At 42.2% G+C, this 23,811-nt stretch overlaps 1 protein-coding gene across 3 annotated transcripts in view; it reads left to right on the top strand.

Moving 5' to 3' along the window:
* The window catches only part of PI4KB (phosphatidylinositol 4-kinase beta), a 92,332-nt gene that overhangs the window by 23,508 nt on the left and 45,013 nt on the right, over positions 1–23,811 (top strand). For all 3 annotated transcript variants that reach the window (XM_085873545.1, XM_085873544.1, XM_085873543.1), the window contains exon 4: positions 1,733–1,932. In XM_085873545.1, coding sequence (XP_085729671.1) covers positions 1,733–1,932 — 200 coding nt within the window. The remainder of the gene's footprint in view (positions 1–1,732; positions 1,933–23,811) is intronic.

Genomic DNA, 23,811 nt, shown 5'->3' with positions numbered 1-23,811 from the left:
ATCGATATAGTAATCACAAGGTGAGGAAAGTGTGTGATAGATGCCGCACCACAATCACCAATATTGAAATCATCGCTGTGAGAGGTGAGGAAAGCATGTGATAAAGATGCTGCATTATAATAATCATTATTGTAATTGCTTCATTGCCGTGACCAATTGTCGAGTAAATATTGCTGACAAAGCTACAGCTACACAAGCTGTATTTATTATAGTAGATTATTAAATCTCAATCATTTTATGCCATCATTGCAGTAAACATGGTGGTGGTGGTGGTGGTGGTGGTGGTGGTGGTAGCATTTTTCATTCTAAATGGTGAAGAAGATAATATTTTTTTCAAAAAGGGAATTTTTTTTATAATGCAAACAAGTAGTGCACAAAAAGAATAAATCGTTACATAGTTCATTTCATAGATGTGATCACGTCGAGAAATGTATTATAAAGCAAGCTTGTAAAATTTAGGTCCCTGATACAAATCGGAGTTGATCATTCATTGATATAAATGGAGGCCACGAAAAATGAAAGGGGAGGGGACATGGGGATCGAGGGGGTTCTGCCGATTCATGATAGTTCTTTCACACGTAATAGTTGTAGTGTACTATGTTCTAAATATGGGCTGTTTCACAGTCATGGTCATTTCTGGTATTTTGTACCCTTGCATGTTAAATAGCTAAATGAGAGGCTGTAGTATCTCTCATTAGGGCCAGTAGTTTGTACTCGTGATGGCACAACTTGGACCACTTTTTATTTGACAAAAAATGTCAATTTTTGGCAGAATGGCATAAAAATTGCTATTTTTTTGACAAATGGCTCTCATTTTCTCCAGGTACACTGCATTCACAGTGTATAAACAAACACAAGCAGAAATTGGGACTTGTATTTGTTGTTGCATCAATTTAATACCTCTTCTGTACTTTGTCCACAACATATTCATTTCAGACTGAATATTTATTTCACCCTCAATAAAATATATGTCCCACCGTTCGTCCGTCAAAAATGTGTCCTCTCCGGAAAAAATACTCTCCTAACATCCTTGGGGTATTATTTTTAATAAGAAATATTCATTCAGATGCTCCAAAAATTTGGATTCAAGTATTGTAATTAACAATGTTGGATTTGAAGAAATAAAAAATATTGAGTTTGAATTTTTAGTGGTTGTGAGACAAACTTGGTACCCTCATTGTGAAACAGCCCATATACATGTGAAATGTGAGGTATGAAGTGAATTGCAGAGTTTAAATAACTTGGTGACTTGTATTAATTAATTAAACTGTGAGCTTAAGATTTTTTTTTTTTAATTTTCAGTTAAATCAGTGTCTCTGTCTGTTAGGTATTGATTACTTAATGTCATGTCTGTCCAGCTTTATGCCGATATGTATTATATCATGATTCATCAAATTATTTATTAAGCATGCATGTCTTTGTGCCATCTTTCCTGTGTTGATGGTTAGGATAATTTCAATTGGACTAAACCGTGGTTTAGGCCACTTCATAATACTGGAACCCGAAATAACAGTCATCCATGGAAGGATCTCCGCTGTGTACTGTCTGCGCCAGTTGTGGTTATGGTTGAGTTGATGTGAGGGCCGTATCACAATAATATTATGGGGGTAGGGGTACTGGTTGAAATTTAAGGCCTCAACACCGTTTGTCTTTCATGTAGTTTGTAGTACTCTTAACCCAAAGCTGTCATTTATCCTCATTGTGATTTGTCAAATGTTTGTGTGCTGTGCAGGTTTTGGTCGCGCTCGGAGTAAAGCTGTCATTGGTCTCATTCCCCCATCGTTGCCTTGTCCCGGTACGGTGTTATCAGCAATTTCACCAAGCAAGCGCACCCACCAGCGCTCAAAATCTGATGCTACGAGCTGTGTGAGTCAGGCGGGTGTTCTCAGACGATCTTCAAGCAACCCTAAAGTGGAAATGCAGAGTGAAGAGGTGAGGAAGAACTTTTCTTTTCTTTTGAATATTTTTATTTTCTCCGTAGTTGATTGTTGTTTTTGTATACAGTCTAGGCTCGTGGAGGAGCTTTGTTTTCTTTTCTTCACTGTACATTATAACCTCAAAGGGAGTTATGTTCCTGGAAAATGTGTGATAATTATAAACCGTGATGGTGGAAACCAAAGACCAATGGGAAAATGTGGGTTCAGTTCCTGGGCTTCAAGAAAATGTAGAGGAAGATGGTGGCAGCCTGAAATATTCACATCACAATTGAAGTAAACATTGTATGTATGTATGTCTGCTCTTCACCCATTGGCTGGACAGCTGAGCTGATTTCACCCGCATTTGTAACCTGAAATACTTAACCTTGAGGACCTAAATGACCCAAAAGATCCCGAGGACCCAACAGGACCATCTGGAACCCATTGACATTCTGCATAATGTAAAATGCGGCTTCAGATCCCCAAACCCCTCCCAACGCTGTCCTCTCTCTGCCCCCCCCCCCTCCACCACCACACCATCACACCCAAACTCTGTGCTTCCCTCCCACTGTATTCAAATTCTCAAACCCCCTCCAGACCCAATGTCCTCAACTCCCCCCCCCCCCTTCCCTCCTCAAACCCCTCAACCCCAACTCTGTCCCATCTCTGCTCTCCCTCCCCCAAAGCAACTCTGTCACCCCCTCCCCCTTTCTTCTTCAAGTACTCAACCACCCTTCCAACCCCAAGTTGTTATTGTCCCTGTTTGTGAAGAACAATGTTAAAAATAAATAGACGGAACGTTAAATTCACAATCACTTCCCCCTTTCTTCCCTTATCCTTACTATAATTCATGGACCGGTGTTTGTGTGTTTGTTTGTCTTGCCACTCCTCCTACAGTTGTGGGCCGATTGCATCCAGACTTGTGACGTAGGATCAACATGACTCGATTAATGTGTATAGGGGTGTTTTATCTTTGCTGGTGGTCTTTGGGGAGGGGGGAGGGGATGCAAATTCTCCATGTAAATGTGAATATTGTAGTGCCGCCTCCAGGTGGGAGAGGGTATCACAAGTCTCCACCATTTACAGTGCAGTTTTCCTGTCCCCATGTTTTCCAGTGCAGTGAGGTGTTTTGAATTATAAGCAATAGGTATGTTTTTGCTTCATGCATGCAACCCATTTTTCTTTAAAATAAAAAATCCATACAGAGCTGGCAGTTGCTTATACACCGCCCAAATAAGGTATGTGTCAGAAGAACGTGTTGTATGCTTGGAACAAGATTGCTCATATGGCAGGTACTCTGTTAGTATATATTAAACATGGTTTAAAATCAACAAAAATACGAGACTTTTACCTTATAAATTTGTGATTTTTACAAAACAGCGAGGTGGGTTTAGGTAAACATATTATGTACTCTGCAGGAAATGGAAAACGCAACACTTCACTTGGGATAATGATCCCACCAAGATATTGTAGTTTTGTATTTTTAATTAATTTTCTGATGTTTGTAAAATTTGTTTTTTTACTTCAAAGTTGTGGGTTACGATGTGAAATGAAGATGGAAAAAGTCTGATTTAATGCAATTTAATTCCGGGCTAAAAGGTATGAAAAGGTGAAAATTTTGAAAGGGGGATGTAGACTTTCTTTAGGCACTGGAACTATCTCATAAAACTGCCATCTCACCTCCATCACTAACCAATTCTTGTATCCTCTTCCTTAATCGACCCAAACTCCTCTTAACCCTTAAATAATCTTTTTAATACTTTTGTGGATGCAATGTCGAGGCTCATATGAGAGCAAACACACAGTACGTACAATGTGGGGCGGAAGAGAGAAGGAGAAAACAGTGGGGAACAGAGACGAGAGATCTGGGAGAGGGATGGGGCAGGGTGCACATGGAAAACAAGATGGACCTTACAGGGACTTTCAGGAAGGAAAGCAGGGAATTTGAAGGAGGTGGGTTTGTGGTGGATTGACGGGGGTAGAAAAGATTGGTTTTCGATGGGGGAAGATGAGAGATGGTGGTGAACAGCTGTTTTGAAGACCTGGAGGGAAGAGTGGGATTGAAGAGTGTGGGAGTTTCTTCCAAAGGTGGGGAAAAAAAGAGGGATGAAAGAGTGAAGATGAGCAGTGGTTCTTGATTTTGGTAGTTTTACCAGAAGGGGGTTGTTGGTAGAGTGGCAGACCTTGAGCGCTCTGCGGAAATATGGGGGAGACATGAGACATGAGACATACAGCAAACAGAGCGGGGGGGAGACGACGAGACTGGAGAGGAGATGTTGGAAGACAAAGACCACAAACCTGCCTGCGGTGAGAGAGTGAGAGGCCCAAACCCTCATCGCGGGTGATAATAATTATCTTGAATGCCTTGGTTTCCACAGCATGAAGCCGAGAAAGGTGAGAGGCTGGAGCACCAGCACAGAGGGGAGAGCAGTTCTCTGTCAGGCTGCAGACGAAAGTTTTGCATGTGGTCAGGAGCTCAGTTGTGCCACGGAAGGACTTTGCATGACGGAGGATGCCCAGTCAGTGACTGGCTTTGTAGGCCAGCTTGGAAATGTGGCTTTCCCAAGAAAGATCATGGCAGATAGTGAGACCCAGAAGCTTGAGTGAAAGATGGAATGACTTCTTCTAGAGTATTGTTGAGAAAGTAAATGGGGGAGGGGTCGGGGTTTCTAAGACGTCCTTTCGGAGAGATATGGTGAGTGTGAGATTTGTCAGAATTGAAAGACATGTTCCACGTGTTGAACTAGCTTGTGATTTTATCAGATCTGCGGAGAGTGAAGAGGCTACTGCTTTTCAATGTGAGGGATGACAGATAAATGTCATCGATGTGAGGGATTCCATCCTACGGCAGAGGGTGGAGTCATCAGCAAAGAGATAAAAAAGGATTTCCCAGAGAGTCGGAGAGATCATTGATGAAAACCAACAGGGCCCAGAACATTGCATTGAGGAACTCCAGCCTGGACAGGAAGAGAGGATGAGAGAACTCCATTAAGGGCCACATGTTGGCTGTGACAGGAGAGATTTCTGTGAGCCATGAGTGTAGATTGCCTTGGATATCATAGGAAGAGAGTTTGGTGAGTAAGGTCGGGTGCCACACCATATCGAAAGCACGCATATGTCTCGGCAAATGGTGCTGATCTCATGCCTGGCATTGAGGACCTCCATCCATTGTTGGGAAAGCAGGAGCAGCAAGTCCAGAGTAGAGTGACCTGGTCTGAATCCAAATTGATGATCAGAAATCAAGCCATTGGAGAAGAGGAAGGATTTGATGTCTGAATTAATGATGTGTATCCTTACTGGTGATTGGGAGAAGGCTGATTGGTCTGTAGTTGCAGGGATCTGATCTTGCACCTTTTTCATGCAGAGCAGAAATGTTTGCTGATTTCCAAGCAGATGACGTTGAATAAATGAGAGGGTGAGCAAGAGCATGTTTTTAGGACACGTGTGCTGATGCCGTCTGGACCGGTTGCAGAATCTGAGTCGAGGTTTGACCGCAAGCTCTCCACCTTGTCAGGAGAAAAGGACACAGAGTCCAGGAACTGCTGGGTGTGACTGGATAAGGTGGGTACAGAAAGAGATGGGTTTGGGACACAAGATTTAAAAGCAAACATGGAGTTTAGGCATTCTGCCTTTTCATGTGCAGTGTCAGCTATGTGGCCATTTTGAGGTAGACGAGGGGATGAAGGGGGAACATGCAATAGAAACGGACTTAACTAGATGCCACCAGGATTTGTGGGAAGGAGACTGGTTTGAGAGTTCAGACTTGAGATTCGTCTTGCTGTTTTGTTTAATATTTTTTTGCTATTTCCTGTTTATATTCCCTTTTGACTTGTTGAGTTATTTTCTAAACCAGTCTGCTTCCTCCTATACTGATGTGAGTCCTGACTATAGTCCTGTTATTTTGTACTTGATGAATGTCAAATGCTTTTCCCTATTTATCGTGTGTATCCACCTGGTCCATTTCTGCTTCCAGCTTTCCACCTCACTGGAATATACCTGTCCTGCACCTGATATGTTTCCTCCCTGAAGGTTGCTCATTTCTCTGATGCAGACCACCCACATTCATCAACTTTCTCCAATCTAATGCTCCCAAGTCACTTCTCGTACCACAAGGTTTTCCCTCTAAAAATCCAACAGCCTTTTATCACTATTTTGAATTTCACATCTTCACAGTCGAGTTGCTCTTGCTACTTTGTTGTCTCTTGCCCTCAGATATTCTCCCACCTCCATCTCTTCCACAATATTGGGATTATTATTTTGGAGGTCTGAGACTGCACTCTCCCTTGTGGGCTTTTCTACAAGCTGGGTTAAAAAGCAATCTAGAATGAGAGAGAGAGATAGATATCCTCATCCATGATGCCTTTCTCCTGTCCCTGCCAAGTTAAGATCCACCATAATGAAAATTATTCTCATCACATGCTTTTCTAAATTATTCGCTGATCCATCTTTCTTGTTCTTCCTTGATACCAGGAGCCCTGTTAAAGCATCTTACAAGTTTCTTGCTCTTTCTGCGATCTCTAATCTCTGTCCACATAGAATCCTCAACATTAATTCTCCTTGATGTCATGCCTTTCTCTCAATACAACACTGTCTTTCACCCAGATTGCCACATCACCTCCCTTTTCTCTTTACTTTCACACCTATTAACCCTCAGGACTTTAATTGCTGTCCACAATTTGGATTACTCGCGAACCATATCTCGCAGCATGTACGTCAGAACCCTTGGCATCTATCCTAGCTTCCATATTTCCATTCAAGTTCCTGGCATTCATGCAAAACATTTTCAATATTTCCTTTCCATCAACCATCCCCTATTGCCCCAACTCTGCAACTACATCCACAGCCTCTGGTCTCGTCTTTAAAAAATTCCAATTTCTTTCTCAAGAACCGCTGTGAATCTTTCCATCCCCTTCTATCGAGTACTTACCACCTGTCCGAATACACACGCTATTACCATGCAGGGATCCTTAAATATTCACAAACACAAACCCCTCTTTCCTAAAGCACCCCTCAAACCACTGATTCACATCCATCACACTATGACAGAAATCTGCATTGACTCCCACCCTTGGTAGAATCTTTGAAAAAATAATAATTATAACTTCACCCTTACCCTCTCCCCAAATTCTTCAAATGCTCCCCAAAGTGCATCTCTCCCTGGTCCAAAGGTGTTGAACAGACGCTTCCACATCCTTTCCTCCCCTGGCCCCTCATGCACCACCACCACCACCAATGTTCCCAGCCTGCAACCCGACCAATCATCATCCGAAAATTTGGATGGAATGTTTTCTGTTTATGTGAGAAAATTGTGACTCCAATTGGAAACAAAGCAATGTTTAATTGCATCACTTGTGTGAAACACAAACTATAATGTATACTTCTGCAACTGCTTTGTCCTCTGCTACACAATATGGAACTTTCAAAATGACTTATTCCCCACCAGAATGCTGCGGCGGCATCTCCCTAGGATGCGGCAGCGTTCAGGGCATCTTAAAGTATACTGTGTTGGAGATTAGTATGTTGCTTAAAATGGCTCACAAAGCTTCTCAAATAAGCTGAAAATGCTTGGAAAAGTACCTGTGGGAAAGGGCTGTGCCTCTGCACGACTAGAGATTTGGAGAAGTTTCTCATCTCGCCAAACGGGAATCTGCTCGTACTGCAAGCTCCCAGTCGACAAGCCATTGCTTCACAAACCCCTGACAGACAGCTTCCAGCGAATGGACTGTTTGTCTGGTTTGTGTTTCTGAACACCAATGGGAAGGATGTATCTGGGGCTTTTGAATTTGTGGGGTAAGTTTTTAAAATGATATTCACTGTTAATCCTGTTGGTGAGAGGTGGGTGCTGTGTGAGGTTTCTTAGAAATATGTTTGCTTTGGTTCTGGGGCCACAAAAGGTCTGTGTGTGTGTGTTTAATTGTTATCTCCATAATTTGGGTTTCAGAAAGTGGAACACAGTCCTCCCAACACTCGAAGTATCCACCTTCATTTTGATGAAGAATCATAATAATTCATGCGCTAAATTGTGAAGTTTTCTTGTTCTCAGAGTTTTGGTCATAAGGCTCTTTTCAGGATTGTCACTGAGTCCCGGACAGCCTCCAACTGTAGTTTGTTTGTGGTAATATTCCAAGGGATGGTTTGTAGGATCTTTGTGAGGTTCTTCTTTATCATTCCCATTGCTCCAATGATAACTGGTACAATTTCGGCATTCTTTAGCTTCCAGGATCTTTTTACTTCGTTCTTGAGGTCTTGATATTTGGTCATTCTCTTTATTTCTGCATTATTTGGACCAAAATTACTGGGTACCAAAACCTCAATTAGCAATGCCTTCTTTTATTTTTATATCTGAGTACTATGTCCGATCAGTGCTTTGTTTTCTATTTTCACGCTGGATGTCGTATCATAATGTCGTATGTGAGCATTATGTCCTTGTTTTCAATGGTTACTGTTGGTTCATGTTTCCATGAGTGTTGTGGAACTAGGATATTAAAATTTCTGCGGATTACCCGACACACCTTGTTGTGCCTTTGTGTGTACAACTGTTCTGACATGAGGTTTTTTTTTACTTATTTATTTATTTATTTTTACTTCCCGATAGGAGGTGACTCGTGATTTCTATTTGTCTGATTGGCTTATTCCTGCCATTATTTTGAAGTCATTTGTCTAGTGTCTTTGGTCTTGGGCATTTATAATGTTTCGTTCTCCGTCCCAAATGACCTTAGTGGCGCTGCACAGCTCAAATATTCAAAAGAATTGTGCACTAAATGATAAAAGCACCAAATTTGGCGCACTTGTAGAAAGACATATTATGAAGCGATTTGGATATTTGGCCACCACAGATTTAGCCTCTGAGGGCCGTGGCAGCCATTTTACAAAATGGCGGCAAGGTGACTTTAAAATGGCTACCAGAGGAATTAAAATGGCTAGGGCTTCTACATTTGTGGAACAATTTCATCGTTTATGGGGTCTATGGATGCGCCTCACCAAGTACTACAAACGTATGGGAGCAGATTTTCGAAATTCGCAATTTTGAAGGGGGGAAAACCCTTTTTTTGGGGAAATTTTTCAAATCACCGTGGCTTCGACGTTTATACTTCGGTGACAACTATCACTGTGCCTATGTATGCGACTAATGAGGCTCTACAAAATAGCAGTTAACAATTTTCGCGTTTTATTTAAGGGGGGTTGGGGGGGGGGAGAAAAATAGAAAAATCGCTCTGGGCCCTACTACATTTATGTTTTTTTTTTAAGAAAGTCCGCGCGACCACGTAAAGGGTCACCCAACTGGTTGGCCCCCCACATGGCAGCAGGAAGGTCTAACTATAGCTAAGCTGCCCGGGGGGGGGCGCTACTCCCCCAACTATCGGTTGGACTAAACTAGCTAACCTAACCTATAGTCCAACCTATAGCCCTGCGCGTGACATAATTACATAACAAGCGTAAAATAAATGACAATGAAAAAGCGTGTAAGAATAAACATTCCTGGAAATATATCATCAACAACAACTGACTAAAATATGATCTAAAAATGACCAAACATCCACCCACCCCAAAGCTTCTATTAAATTATTAAAAGTTAAATGCATGGTGTATTTACAAAAGAATTTACTCAAGAAATACAAAATTTCACATAATACATTTCAATGACACATGATGTTACAGTGATATGATGAAAAACTCAAAATTAAAAGTAGAAATGTCTAGTTCTGGGTGCACTCCCCCTCACACTGGCACAGAGCAGTACATTCAAGTGCAGCCTTTTTGCACTTGCAACGATTCACACAACCCTTCTTACATTTACATGACAGCAGTTCACGGCAAGTTTGGGCTGCTTGTGCTAATCTTGTCCAGTGGGGCTCATGCAGCCCTCCTCACTTTTGGTCCACCCCCAGCTGGTTGCTGGCGGCAGCTCTGGTGCAAGGAGCAACACCTGGCCCCATACATGACCTCCCTGGTAGGCTTCCCTCTTAACGTGCTCTTCCAGAGCTGCCTTGGCTGGAGGAATCAACTCCACATTGTTCTTCCTTGCGAAAAGGTTCTTGCGTGCCTTGTCAATGTCTGTGCATGGACTTGTTCTATCATACAGGAGGATGACAAATCTCTCAATGGTGTGCATGACCTCTTCTGGTATGTCACTTGGTGCAGATGACAACTTCAACAGTGCTTCGGTCAACTCCGGCAACACATTCCAGACTGCCCACGCAGTCTTCTTCCCATGACTTGCAAAACTTGACACAGTGTCACACCCTGTCAGAGAATGGAACATCTTAAGTGCTTGTGCTTTATCTGGCCCCAGTCCAGCTGCTATTTCATGGGCTGCCAGGTATCGGAACCCTTTTCCAGTTCCGAATGCAATCCAATCCAATGCTGACCAGGCCAAGCAGCATTTGTGGCACAGACTCTTTCTGGCATCCTTCAGGGAACCCAATGAAAGGCTTGGCTTCTCCAAACATGTGGCGGCGCACAACTTTTGCAGCACGTGCAAGATGGATAGCATCATTGTCGCTGTCCATTTCACAAGCTTCAGCAATGGCATCGCCAACATCTTCTCAAAATGCCAACAGGATGTCTCTTCCCTTGCTGTGTGATTGCATGTTGGGGAACTGGGCAAGGAGTCTCTGCTTGAGACGTGTGGAATGTACCCTTGTATTTCTCCTGATGCCGAGCTGTTCAATTCTTGACTGGTATAGTTGAGCCAGTTGTGCTAACTTGAACACCTGCCCCGTCTCCTCATCCTGTCTGGTCTCTTCAATAAAGAGCACAAGTTCAGCAAAAGCTACTCTTGACAGCTCTTTCTCTGGTTCAGTTTCTCCTGGCGCTTCAGAAGATCGGGCCGCTCTGGCACGATTATATAACCCTGACAAGCATTTGGCATGGTACTTAGCTTCCAGGGCCACCATGTCCCCAGCACTGAGTTTGCCAAGTAGGGCACTGTCTTCAAGGAGGGTCGCACAGTCCCTCACGTGCCTGTCAATTGTGAAGGTAGCTGCCTCATGAAGCCGTTCTGAGCCTGCAGGTTGTTCACAGAAGAAACAGGAGGGGGGCCTTGACTTATCTGTGCTTGATGAGAGGGACCTGGTATGCTTGCATGCATCAGTATTATGGCTGTCATCAGCAGTTACAGGCATTCGCTTTTCGGCTCTCTGTACTTTTGTCCTGTTATATTTCAGTCGACAGGTTTTGTGATAACCAGCACTGTTCGCAACCATAGCTGCTTCAATTCCGTGACCTTCGTCAAGCCGGCGTAACTGAAGCGTACGTGGAAGCTCCTTTAGTTCATTGAATCTGATTAGATTTTCGGCCAGGGAACTGTAGCCGCTCCCGACAACTGTTCGCTTGGACTGTGAGGGACGAGTCAGTGTCTTTCTTGTCGTCTTGACAGATGATACACAGGTTCCAGTTCGTTGTTGGTGGATGTGACTACGTTGAGACAGGTCGCTCTGGGTCGACCAACTTGAAGCTCTTGGACATGGCTGCTATTAAGCGACGACCACCATCACCAACCTGCAATGACAAATAAATATATTTGAGTCCATGTTACGACTATACGAGCATATTACACAAAATTTTAATTATTTCCCCAAAAAAGGTTACCCCCCCCCTTCAAAATTTCGAAAATCTGCTCCCATACGTTTGTAGTACTCGGTGAGGCGCATCCATAGACCCCATAAACGATGAAATTGTTCCACAAATGTAGAAGCCCCAGCCATTTTAATTCCTCTGGTAGCCATTTTAAAGTCACCTTGCCACCATTTTGTAAAATGGCTGCCACGGCCCTCAGAGGCTAAATCTGTGGTGGCCAAATATCCAAATCGCTTCATAATGTGTCTTTCTACAAGTGTGCCAAATTTGGTGCTTTTATCACTAAATGCACATTAGGTTAGCTATGCTGCCCCACTACCTGACTTCTTAGCCATTGCAGTTCTTTTTTTTTTCTTTTTCTTTTTCTTGTTTTTTTTCCTCTCAGTTGTCACTATATAATCTGATATTTTGTCTTGTATTTTTCTTTTTTGCATTTGTTGGGGCTGTGTTTATCACTGTTTCGGTTTGGTGTATGACATCATCTATTCGTGCATGCATGCGAGCACGCACCCATAGTCTCATCCACAAATATCTGTCGGATTACCGTCAGTCCGATTTTCTTTCGGGAACCGAACAATTATGGTTGACTCCTATGAAATAGCCACTCTTTCATCTAAATGGTGAAAATTGTTTAAAAGACGATTGAATCTCAGATTTCACACAAGTAATGGCAGGTTAAAAACTCCACGTGAACTGAACCTAATCGGCGCTCACACACACACCACACACACCACACACACCACACACACCACACACACCACACACACCACACACACCACACACACCACACACACCACACACACCACACACACCACACACACCACACACACCACACACACCACACACACCACACACACCACACACACCACACACACCACACACACCACACACACGTGCAAAAGTCCTCATTTAGCATTCATATGTCATTTTTAAAGTCCCATATTGCCATTGGGAAATAGTTACGGTTCCCTCTTCTGTTGACTGTACTGTCAAGTCGACCATACACTGCTTCATTGTAAATGGGAGTTACAACTGCCTCTACTGCTCACTACACTATCAAGTCTATCATGTGCTTGATGCATTATCTCATGTTCACATATTGTAACTGCCAGAGTTAGACATGAACATGTAAGTAAGCTCTTATTGTTTATATGCTTCGTATGGAAGTAGAGTTTAGATGATTTGGGTGATGTATTTAAATTGTTAATAAAGAGTTAGTTTATTATTGTCAACATTGTAGCATGGGTCTTGTTTTTGTCTTTTGATTAAACTGCTTGTTTTTTCCAACCACTTGGAATTGGTGTCAAAACCGCCTCTGTGACTGAAGGTGTGGTTGCCGCTGCCTTGCGAGTGATCATCCGTCTGAGACTTGTGGGTGGTTGCAATCCCAAAGCAGGGGCCAGTATTATACTTTCTTTTTGTTTAGGAAAGAAAAAAAAAAAAAAAAAAAAAGAGCATGAATTTAGATTTGCTTTTTTTGCCATTGTTATTCTAAGTATATGTGGTGAGGCAATACTTGTAAGTGAATGGTAATGAACCAAACTTTTCATTTATTGTTTGAGCGATTATTGTAAAAATGTGTATTAACAGTGGAATGGTGTCATTTCTTGTGCAAAGTGAAATTTTCCACATCAATTTTATGGCAACATGATTGGGGGTCCATAACTTGCTCGGTCTCTGTTTTTAACTTGCACAAATCTATAAATTCGTGTTCAACGCAAGAATCGCACAACATTCTAGTTATGTATTGAGGAATGGCTGAGACTGGACAGCCCAAAGGTCGTGCACTTGCCTTTTGATATAATGTGTGTGTATATATATATATATATATATATATATATATATATATATATATATATATATATATATATATACATACACACACACACACACACACACACACACACACACACACACACACACACACACACACACACACACACACACACACACACACACACACACACACACACACACACACACACACACACACACACACACACACACACACACACACACACACATCCTCCAACATGGGGGATATGTTCTGGGATAACCTTGTGTTGGAGGAATCATTAACTGTATGGGAAATTGGGGATACTAGTACGTGCCCGTAAAAATAAATAAATATTCAAACCGCGAGCAACAAACAACAACCACACAGGCCGTTTCTTCGCTCTCGCGTGCCCGTACGTGCGTGTCCCGAAAGTTCGCATATTATTCGCAGTTTAGTTTTAATACCCAATTATTCAATTAGCGCCAACATATTTTACCTTTTCGCAATGTCGTGGCAAGGAAAAACAAAACAAAAAGAGAAGAGAGAGAAAAAAAAAATACTTCCTGGTTCGGAGCATACCAGCACTCTGATGTTACCGAAATTTATACACCGTCTAATATGAAAACGATCATAACTTGGGGCATTGTGTTTATCTATAAATGCGCATAAGAAATCGAGAAATTATTAGAATACACGAAGTCATCACTCTCCGGAAGCCTGTACGTTGTAATCCGTAATGGGGAACATGGCTGAGCTTCCCTTCCCCATCGGCCATGCCCACGCAACAACGTGTATTGTCATTGGTTTGGTAAATAAATGGCCATAACTTGGGAAGCACTTGTCCGATTAATATCAAACCTTGAAAAGGCACATCCTCAGGGCCCCAGCAATATACCTGGCAAGTTTCAATTAGATCGGACCAGCGGTTGTTGAGAAACAGCGGTCACAGACACACACACACACACAGATTGCTGGAATTATCGATAGATGTTCTGGGCTCCCAAAAAAACAGACCCTAAAACAGCCTTGTTTTTAATTATTATTTTATTATTTTTACATTTTATTTAGATATTTCTTTGTATGGAATGGTGCAGCATTATTAAATGTACATTAAAATAAGTGTTAGTATCGTAATAGTACTATATTATTGCAAAATAAGTCACCTTATTGTGAGGTGGTTGTTGAAGGATTGGGTGATTTGCTGGTGGAAGGGGTTGAAGTGCTGCTGGTAGCTGAAGTAGACCTAAATAATTGTTTGTAGGCACTTGCTTTGCCTTCTGTTTTAACTCCCTGTGAAGTTCTATGTAGGGATTTAAAGCTGACTTGATGGCCCATTTGAACTTTAGGCTTCTTTCCACAAAAGGATCTTTCCTTACAGCAATTTCTTGGGCAGTTTTTGTTGCCTTTAAGAGCTCCTCCAGCAGTTTGGTGGTTAAGGCTGCCTTTTCTGGCTCTTCATCATATTCTTCATGAGATGTCTGGGTCACAAGTTCTTCAGTGGACAGTTCTTCTCCATGGGACTTTAAGTTCTTCTACTTCTTCTTCCATGTCATCAAATCCTTCCGCACCAATATGTTTTGCAAGATCAATGATCCTCTTCACTTCTTTCCGACTCCGGAGACCTCTAAAATCAGCCACCAACCTTTACTTGTCTTCAATGTGAGAGCAACAGACCCTTTTGCTATGGCCTCATCGTGAGAGATGCCAATAATGTTGAGAGCTTTAGACTCCACAGAATCGATGATTGATTTGATGCGGTGGTGCCAGCCCATTGTAGAGAACTACTGTACTCCATTGAGCTATGGAAACCGGCCTTGTATGCTGTGGGTAGTTCTGATCTTGTGAGGAATTGCATCAAATGATTGAGGATGCTCACTATGTGGTTAGCTTTGGAGGTATACAGTTTAGTCCATCCATGTCTGATGGATGGGTGAGCCTGAGACGTTCAAGAGACTGAACCTTTTCCAAGTACTGACCATAGAAATGTATCGTTCAGTTCTTTTGACGGTATTTTCATAGTGGGACTGACATTTGTTGGGATTTAAAAACACATTCCATTTGTCAGATGAGCATCTAACCAAGTCCAGATCAGAGTGTGTTGCAGCTACCATCTGTTTGTCAGTAGGTCAAAAAAAAAAAGTACTTGATAATATGGAGTCTGCAAAAAATGTCAATAAGGAACAGGACTAGGCTCAATATACTACCTTGGGACATGCCATCCTCTTCAGGGTATGGGGTTCCACTAATAGCAATGCATTGATTTCACAGGAAGGTTAAATGCTTTGTTTATATTTTGAAACCTGATAATGCTGTTCACTCTGCTAAATTGCATTTGACTCTCTTTTGGTTCACGGGCACCAGCAGTGACCACTATTTTCGTTGTGTCTGCGTGTCTGTCTGTCTGTCTCTGTGTTTGTGACTCTCTCCAGAGCATAGCTCCGTGACGTTTGATGCGGTCTTGATTAAACTTGGACACAAGCTAGATATCATGGTCTAGTTGTGTCTTTTTGTAATGAGGGGTGTCCCATGCCCACTTTAACTTTTTTTTTTTTCCTCGATTTTTTTTCTCACAATTTCATTTCCTAGAAGCTGTGTGTAATGTCCGTAAGTACAACATATAAAAAATCCGATTTGATTTGGTCCATTTTGACAGAAGAGATAGGTTTTTACGCTAGGGCTTCCTCATTAGCTTCCACTAACTCAATTGTACCTATTGTGGCATTGTTCAATAATGCCCTCGAACCATCGTCGCCTCCCGGCTTGTTTTGCCCTATAATAACCCTCCCCCCACTCCTCCCCCCACATCACCCCTTCACCCTTTCCACGTAAAGAATACTGCAATCTCTTTGCATCTCCCACATGTCAAAGCTCATGCCCCTTTTTCAAATGTTTATTCGATCTGTCGTTTGTTGGGTAGTCGATCTCGTCGGAAAAAAAAAATTAAAAAAAATTTTTTTTTTTGAGATTTGTTCTACCCTTATTATCAGTATTTAAAATGGCGATTTCAGTTAATACAATGGTGATTTCGATGAAACTTGGTTGGAAGGTTCATACCATGACCTAGTTGTGTGCAAATGAGAACCGCTAGTTGTGTGCAAATGAGAACCGTTGCTATGGCCACCACCGTTGCCTAGCAACGGGACTTTGAAATTTTTGAAAAATCCTAAAAAAAAATTTTGGAAAATCAAAAATCGGGCCATGAGCGACTGTGGGCAGTACATTCAGCCATATTGTCAAAAATTTCCAGCCGGATCCTATGAAAACTGTCGGAGAAAATGGACTTTGAATGAACCCTGGTCGAAAACAATAAAAAAACGAAGTTCGTTGTATCTCAGAGACTATGAGTCAGATATACATGAAACTGGTAGTGTAGGTTCATGGTATGTTCTAGTTATGTGTGAGAAAGAACCGTTGCTATGAACCTCTCCGTTGCCTAGCAATGGCCGAAAAACCTCTAAATGTGGGGGTATTTTAACGAAAAAACAATCTGCAGCATTAACCCTTGAAGCTAGAATCATGAAATTTTATTGTGCTTAATCCTCAGGTCATGCCCATCGCGTCAGGTTATATTGGGTAGTCGACTACACATGTCCGCCGACCGGCTTGTTTGTTTGTTTTTTGTTTAGTTTTCTGTTCAGAATTTTTTTTTTCATTTCACAACTTCTGGTCTCAGTTCATTAAAGTTTTATGCTTCCTGTAGCTCCGCACCTACGCAATATCTTCCGTTGTTTTCCTCAATTCTTTACTGAGATTTTATTTTGTAGCATAAAGAAAATCTGTCATTTGTGTCCGTGGTTTCACCGGAGGGGACCATAGGTTTGCTGTCTGTCCGTCCCACCTGTGGTTTTTCAGACTTTCCCTATACCCTTTTTACATATGTGACTAAAACTCGATGCATGGCTTTATTATGATGCACTACATAGCCAAAAGTATGCGGACACCCCTTGTAATTAGTGGATTCGGCTATTTCAGCCACACCCATTGCTGACAGGTGTATAAAATCAAGCACACAGCCATGCAATCTCCATAGATAAACATTGGCAGGAGAACGGGCCGTACTGAATAAAGAGTTCACTGGCTTTCAACGTGGCACCGTCAGAGGCTGCCACCTTTCCAACAAGTCAGTTCATCAAATTTCTGCAGTGCTAGAACTGCCCCGGTCAACGCTAAGTGCTGTTATTACCTCTGCCACCGAAGGTGAAGGAGCTTATATTTTCACACCTTTCTGTCTGTCTGTCTGTCTGTCTGTCTGTCTGTCTGTCTGTCTGTTTGTCTGTTTGTCTGTGTACAGGATATCTCAAAAAGTTATGGACGGATCCGGATTAAGTTTTGTGGACAGGTTCGATGTGCAACAAGGACAAACTGATTAGATTTTGATGAAGATTCGGATCCGATTACGATAATTTTTTAAGTGATTCTTCACCATTGAGAGATGGGCCAAAAACGATAAATAGCACAATGTCTCAAAAAGTTGTGGACGGATTCGGATGAAACTCTGGACACATTGGGTGTGCAGCAAGGACTAATTGATTCGATTTTGGTGAAGATCTGGATATGGGAGATTTAATTTTTAAAGGTCCCATGACACTTAAAAGTACTGAAATTGCACATATATATATATATATATATATATATATATATATATATATATATATATATATATATATATATATATATATATATATATATATATATATATATATATATATATATATATATATATATATGTCCAATAGGAGTTTTTCATCGTGATTTCTGATCTGACAATGTTTCTTCACAATACTCGTTCTGTAAAATGTAAAATTACAAAAACAAATCTCTTGGGGAACACCCCTAAAAATTCTGCCGAAATCTACTGAACGACACGTAACCCACATGACGTCATCTCCAGAACAACAAAGGCTGCACGCAAATTACTCGGGATGGTGGTCTACGTGATTGTATTGACTTCCTGTGTGTTTCCACATTCGATTGGTCGACTCAAACGCTTCGTTCATTTCTGCTTTAAAAAAAATCAAACATTTGGTTTTGAATAATGGATGGCATGGACTTTGATTTGTCTGGTAGCGACAGTGAGTGTGAGAGAAATGAAGGATTTTGGTCTGAATCAGATGGAGAATAACGTAGTCGCGGGAGGTGAAGTTCAGGCAGCTGGAAATGGAATACGGCCTTACCAGTTCGAGGCCAAAGCAGGACAAGCAGAGGAAACTGGCGATGAAATTCCCGGAGTTCATGATGATCAGGAGGACATCGGAGGAAGACTTGCCAATAACAACTGGTTAGACTAAATCCTATTCGTAATTCAATAATGTAAATTTGACTTGCATACTGCTCGATATCAGAAATATTTTAGTGAGGTGACGTGACCAGCACAGCACAGCGGACATGTTGCTCTGTGGCGAATGAATCGCAAGCAAAGCCAGCCCATGTCATCGGCCGTATCTCTCCGCGCATAAAACGAAGCAAAATTGCTGTCCGGATACGATGAAAACTTGTATGCAGAACACACCTTGCGACACAATTGTCTCGAGTAGTCCGATAAATCTGACGTTTTGTTGCATTTTTATTTATTTTATTCCTACTGTCGTCATGTAGCGCCAGTAGAAAACGATGAAGAAAAGAGAATAATAAAAGAAAGCTACAGCACGTCAGATTTATTGGACTAGTCGGACGGACGACAGATTTATCGGACGAGTCGAGACTCGAGAGTTGACAAGTAACTTGTATTAGTATGCACACAATGTATAAGTCATTGCTTAAGAGTCCTGAGGCTATGAGGCCGTGTAATAGGACAGATAAATTTGTCTTTCATAGTTGTGCCAACATATTTTTCCCTGTTCATTTATTACAGCATTTTGGCGAAATGTTAATGAATAGCAAGCCAATGGAAGCAGTACCTTCACTTTAGAATAAACCCATGTATGTCGAGTACAGCCATTCCTGGCTTGCATGTATGTGGAATCGTACCTCTCCCAGCAGGCTGGTTTCACCGAACAATTCAATATGCTGAAAAATGTGGGTGCAGGTTTTTCACATTGTTTGATTTTTAAAATTATCTCCTTGTGCCGTGAAATGATGCAATATTAATCTTTAGTATTTTACTTGTATGTCCCTGTAAGTTTCCTTTTTAATGGAAAGGTTCAACAGTCACATTTTATATTTTGTAGACATGGTATAGCCCTTTATTGTGCATACATGTATTGGATTTGTACACGACTACAACAAGGTAGTAAAGGGATAAATAATTGCCTCGTGATTGTTGTGCATACACGGCTCAGAAGCAGAATTTCTAGTCTCTGTGTGTGAGGAAACTTCCGCGAAACAATCACAGGAATTAAGACGATCAGTGAGATAGCAAACAAATGTGCACAATGCATTTACTTTACGTACTTTATGTGGCGCGCGACGTCTAATCAATCGACTCTGAGCGGGTCGCGTTCTGGAGATGACGTCAACGGTCACGTGACCTGCGGTTCGCTGCACTCCACTTTTTTGAGGGGTGGGGCATAGCAATTTGTGAAAGGCACTTATAAATGTTTGAAATATTGGTCTAATTATCCCATTGTTGATTTTCAAAAAGAAACATGGGTGATTTCTTCACTTGGAAGGTCAAGTTAATCTATAAATAACCAGAAACTTTTGAGTGTCATGGGACCTTTAAAGTTATTCTTCACCATTGAAGATGGGGCCAAAAACTATGTACAGCATGGTATTTCAAAAATGTATTGGGCCCAATATTGCGATCAGGTATTACATGGGGGAAGTATGTGCTCCACAGAGTGCCCTTCCAGTTGTGAAGTGGAAACGTCTTGGAACAACAACAGCTCTGCCGCGAAGTGGTAGGCCACATAAGCTCACAGAACGGGACCACCGAGTGCTGAAGCGCATTGCGCAGAAAAACCATCTCGTCGGTTGCAACACTCACTACCGAGTTCCAAACTGACTCTGGAAGCAACGTCATCACCAGCTGTGTTAGTTGAGAGCTTCATGAAATGGGTTTCCATGGCCGAGCAGCCGCACACAAGCCGAAGATCACCATGCACAATGCCAAGCGTCGGCTGGAGTGGAGTAAAGCTCATCGCCATTGGTCTCTGAAGCAGTGGAAACACGTTCTCTGGAGTGATGAATCACGCTTCATCTTCTGGCAGTCCGACGGATGAATCTGGGTTTGGCGGATGCCAGGAGAACGCTACCTGCCCGAATGCATCGTGCCAACTGTAAAGTTTGGTGGAGGACGAATAATGGTTTGGGCTCGGTTCCTTAGTTCCACTGAAGAGAAATTTTAATGCAACAGCATACAATGACATTCTAGATGATTCTGTGCTTCCAACTTTGTTGCAACAGTTTGGGGAATCCCTTTCCTCTTTCAGAATGACAAAGCCCCCATGCACAAATTGATGTCCTTACAGAAATGGTTTGTCAAGATCGCTGCGGAAGAACTTGACTGGCCTGCACAGAGCCCTCACCTCAACCCCATCAAACATTTTTGGATAAATTGGAACTCTGACTGCGAGCCAAACCGAATTGCCCAACATCAGTGCCTGACCTCACTAATGCTCGTGTGGCTGAATGGAAGCAAATCCCTGCAGCAATGTTCAAACATCTTGTGGAAAGCCTTCCCTGAAGAGTGGAGGCTGTTTTAGCAGCAAAGGGGGGACCAACTCTATATTCATGCCCATGATTTTGGAATGAGATGTTGGATGAGCAGGTGTCCACTTACCTTTGGCCGTGTAGTGTGTTACAGAACAAGTTCGAGTTTCACGTGTGGCGGAGTGGTGCTGAGGTGTCGTCCACCAGATGGCGGTCTCCTTGGGTTAACCTGAGGCGGTCCCTTCGGGTGGGTGCCTGGAATGTCCTATACCTAAAGGCCCGGTCACACCTTGACGTTTTAGCCAGCGATGGCAACGTATTAAAATGTATGTAAAACGCTGGCTTACATTGAACTTTTGATGTTTTTTGTTAAAGATTCGGACGTATTCATAGCGACTTGGTCTTATGTATAACGCATTGGTAACGGACACAGAACGTTTCGTTGTGTTGTAGATAACTTATACCAACGAATGCTGAACCTGTTGTCGGCCTACACAACCGATGCCCAACGATAGTCTAACTTAGGCATAGCGCGTTGCACGCATCGCCGACGATGTCGTGACGTAGCCTATTAAAAGGCTGACGCACAACGATTCGAATCATAACTGCCGTAGAAATGGAAGTGACAACATCGCGGTCACACCTTGGCGATCTTGCCAGCGTATGCCGACCTAAGAAAAATGTGTCTAAAACGTTGGGGCACGTCAAATACGGTATGAGTAAGTTTGGTATACGTGAGTAGAACACTAAAGTACGCTATCATACTTCGTAGTAAGTAGAGTACGTCAAGAAATTTTAAACATGTTCAAAATTTTTGGACGTACTCAGCGTATGACACACGTTCCGCATGCGATGGGGATAAGTTTTACACGATATGTGGACGCTTGCACACGTCCACAAACGCTACTTATAAGCTACTCATAAGTCGAAACACGTCGCGGTAATGTCTTTTTTACGCGAAACTTATTTCTAACTTATGTTTGACGTGCTTTGAACCAATTCTTTACGTAGTCCCAACACACATTGACGTATGTAGACGTATTCCAATGACGTCTTCCGGTCGACAAAAAAAAATAAATGAACGTGTTTCTAGCTTACAACTGCCATATAAAGACGTGTTCCCAGCAGTTTTGGGAATTGGTATATAAAAATGCTGCTCATAAAAGGGGAACCCAACAGTGTTTTCGAGTCCTTTTTGAGTCGATGTCCATGTCAGCAGTAACAGTATTAGTATTAGTATTAGTATTAGTAGTAGTTTGTTCATGTTGGCAGTAGTAGGTGAGTGTGAGGGGGAGGGTGTGGGTTATGATGGATCGTCCTTGCGTCCGCGTGTCCACGGGTAGGAGACATCTTTTCACCATTGTTCGAAGTTCTTCGCGGCTAATTTTTTATGGGGCATTTTCAACAATGAGCTATAGCTTGTTTTTACGATTTAGGTCTATTCATAACAGGTTGGACAAATGCACAATGAACTAATAATGTGCATAGAGTGCTTTGATTACTTATAGATACGATATACCAACGAATAATTATCGTGAAGCCGGCGTTCACAAACTATGCCCAACGATAGCCTAACTTATCCATATCGTGCGGCAGTTTATCTTTGCCGGTGACGTGGGGTTTGCTATTCATAGGCTGCCACTCAACGATTTAAATGGCTGCATCTCCACTATTGAAAGTAGATGCTTGCGCTCAACAATTGGATTTTTTTACACTCAACGACTTTTAAACGGTACCACTCAGCTATTTTCATTGTTTACAATGAACAATTTAAATTGCTGTCACTCGCCTTTGTTTTTTGACGCTGGCGCTCGGAAATTTTAATTGTTTCTATTGAACGTGCTAAATCGCTCAAACCCCACTATTGAAAGTAGACGCTTGCGCTCAACAATTCGATTTTTTTTTTTACACTCAACGACTTTTAAACGGTACCACTCAACTATTTTCATTGTTCACAATGAACGATTTAAATTGCTGTCACTCGCCTTTGTTTTTTGACGCTGGGGTTTTGAAATTTGAAGCTTTTCTTCTGAACGTGTTAAAATGCTCAAACTCGACTATTTTAAATAGACGCTGCCGATGGACAATTGGAATCATAGCCAAGCTAGACATCGAAGTGTGAACATCCTCATCATGCCAAAGAAAAGTTTGAAGAATGCTGCAAATAAGTGTCCTGGCCGTGGCCGTGGACACTGACGCAAGGACGATCCATTATACCGACGTCTTTCAGCCTATGAGTAACTTAAAAGTAACGTCTGTCTGTGTGGCAACGATCGCGTAACGTGCCAACAACACGTTAATCATAGGTTAGAAATAAGTTTCGGGTACGCTAAACATTACCTCGGCGTGTCTCAACTTATGATTAACTTACAAGTAGCATGTGTTGACGTCTGTCAACGATCGCAGACCGTGCATACAACTTGTGGCCAGCGTAGCGGAACGTGTGAGTCATACGCTGGCATACGTCGTGAAATTTCAAGCATGAAAAAATTTGAGGACAACCAAAAAGTACAACGTTTAAAGCCAGCGTACAGCGACGTATGGCAGTGTTTTTCAGCATGCTCTCAATGTTATCAAAACTTACCCATAACGTATTCAACGTGTGCCAGCGTTTTAGAAAAAAATTTCAAAAATCGGCATACGTTGGGTAAAACGTCAAGGTGTGGCCGGGCCTTAAGAGAGGATGATCACCTGTCTCTGTTATCATCTGAGCTCAAGCGTTTGGACATCGGGATTGCAGCTCTCTCTGAGGTTCGGAGACCGGATTGCGGCGAGATAATGGTGGGTGGTTGCACCTACTATTGGTCTGGTCGCTCTGATGGTTACCATACCCAAGGAGTTGCTGTAGCTGTGTCCAATAAGCTGACCCCAATGATAATTGAGGTAACACCGGTCAACGAGCGTATTATGAGATTAAGGATTCGTCACTCCTTAGGTGTCATTTCCCTG

This window comes from Eptatretus burgeri, chromosome 3, assembly GCF_056783735.1.
Source record: "Eptatretus burgeri isolate ZD-2024b chromosome 3, Ebu_testis_v1, whole genome shotgun sequence".
In the NCBI taxonomy this organism is placed as follows: Eukaryota; Metazoa; Chordata; class Myxini; order Myxiniformes; family Myxinidae; genus Eptatretus; species Eptatretus burgeri.
This window is presented reverse-complemented; position numbering and strand designations above follow the sequence as displayed.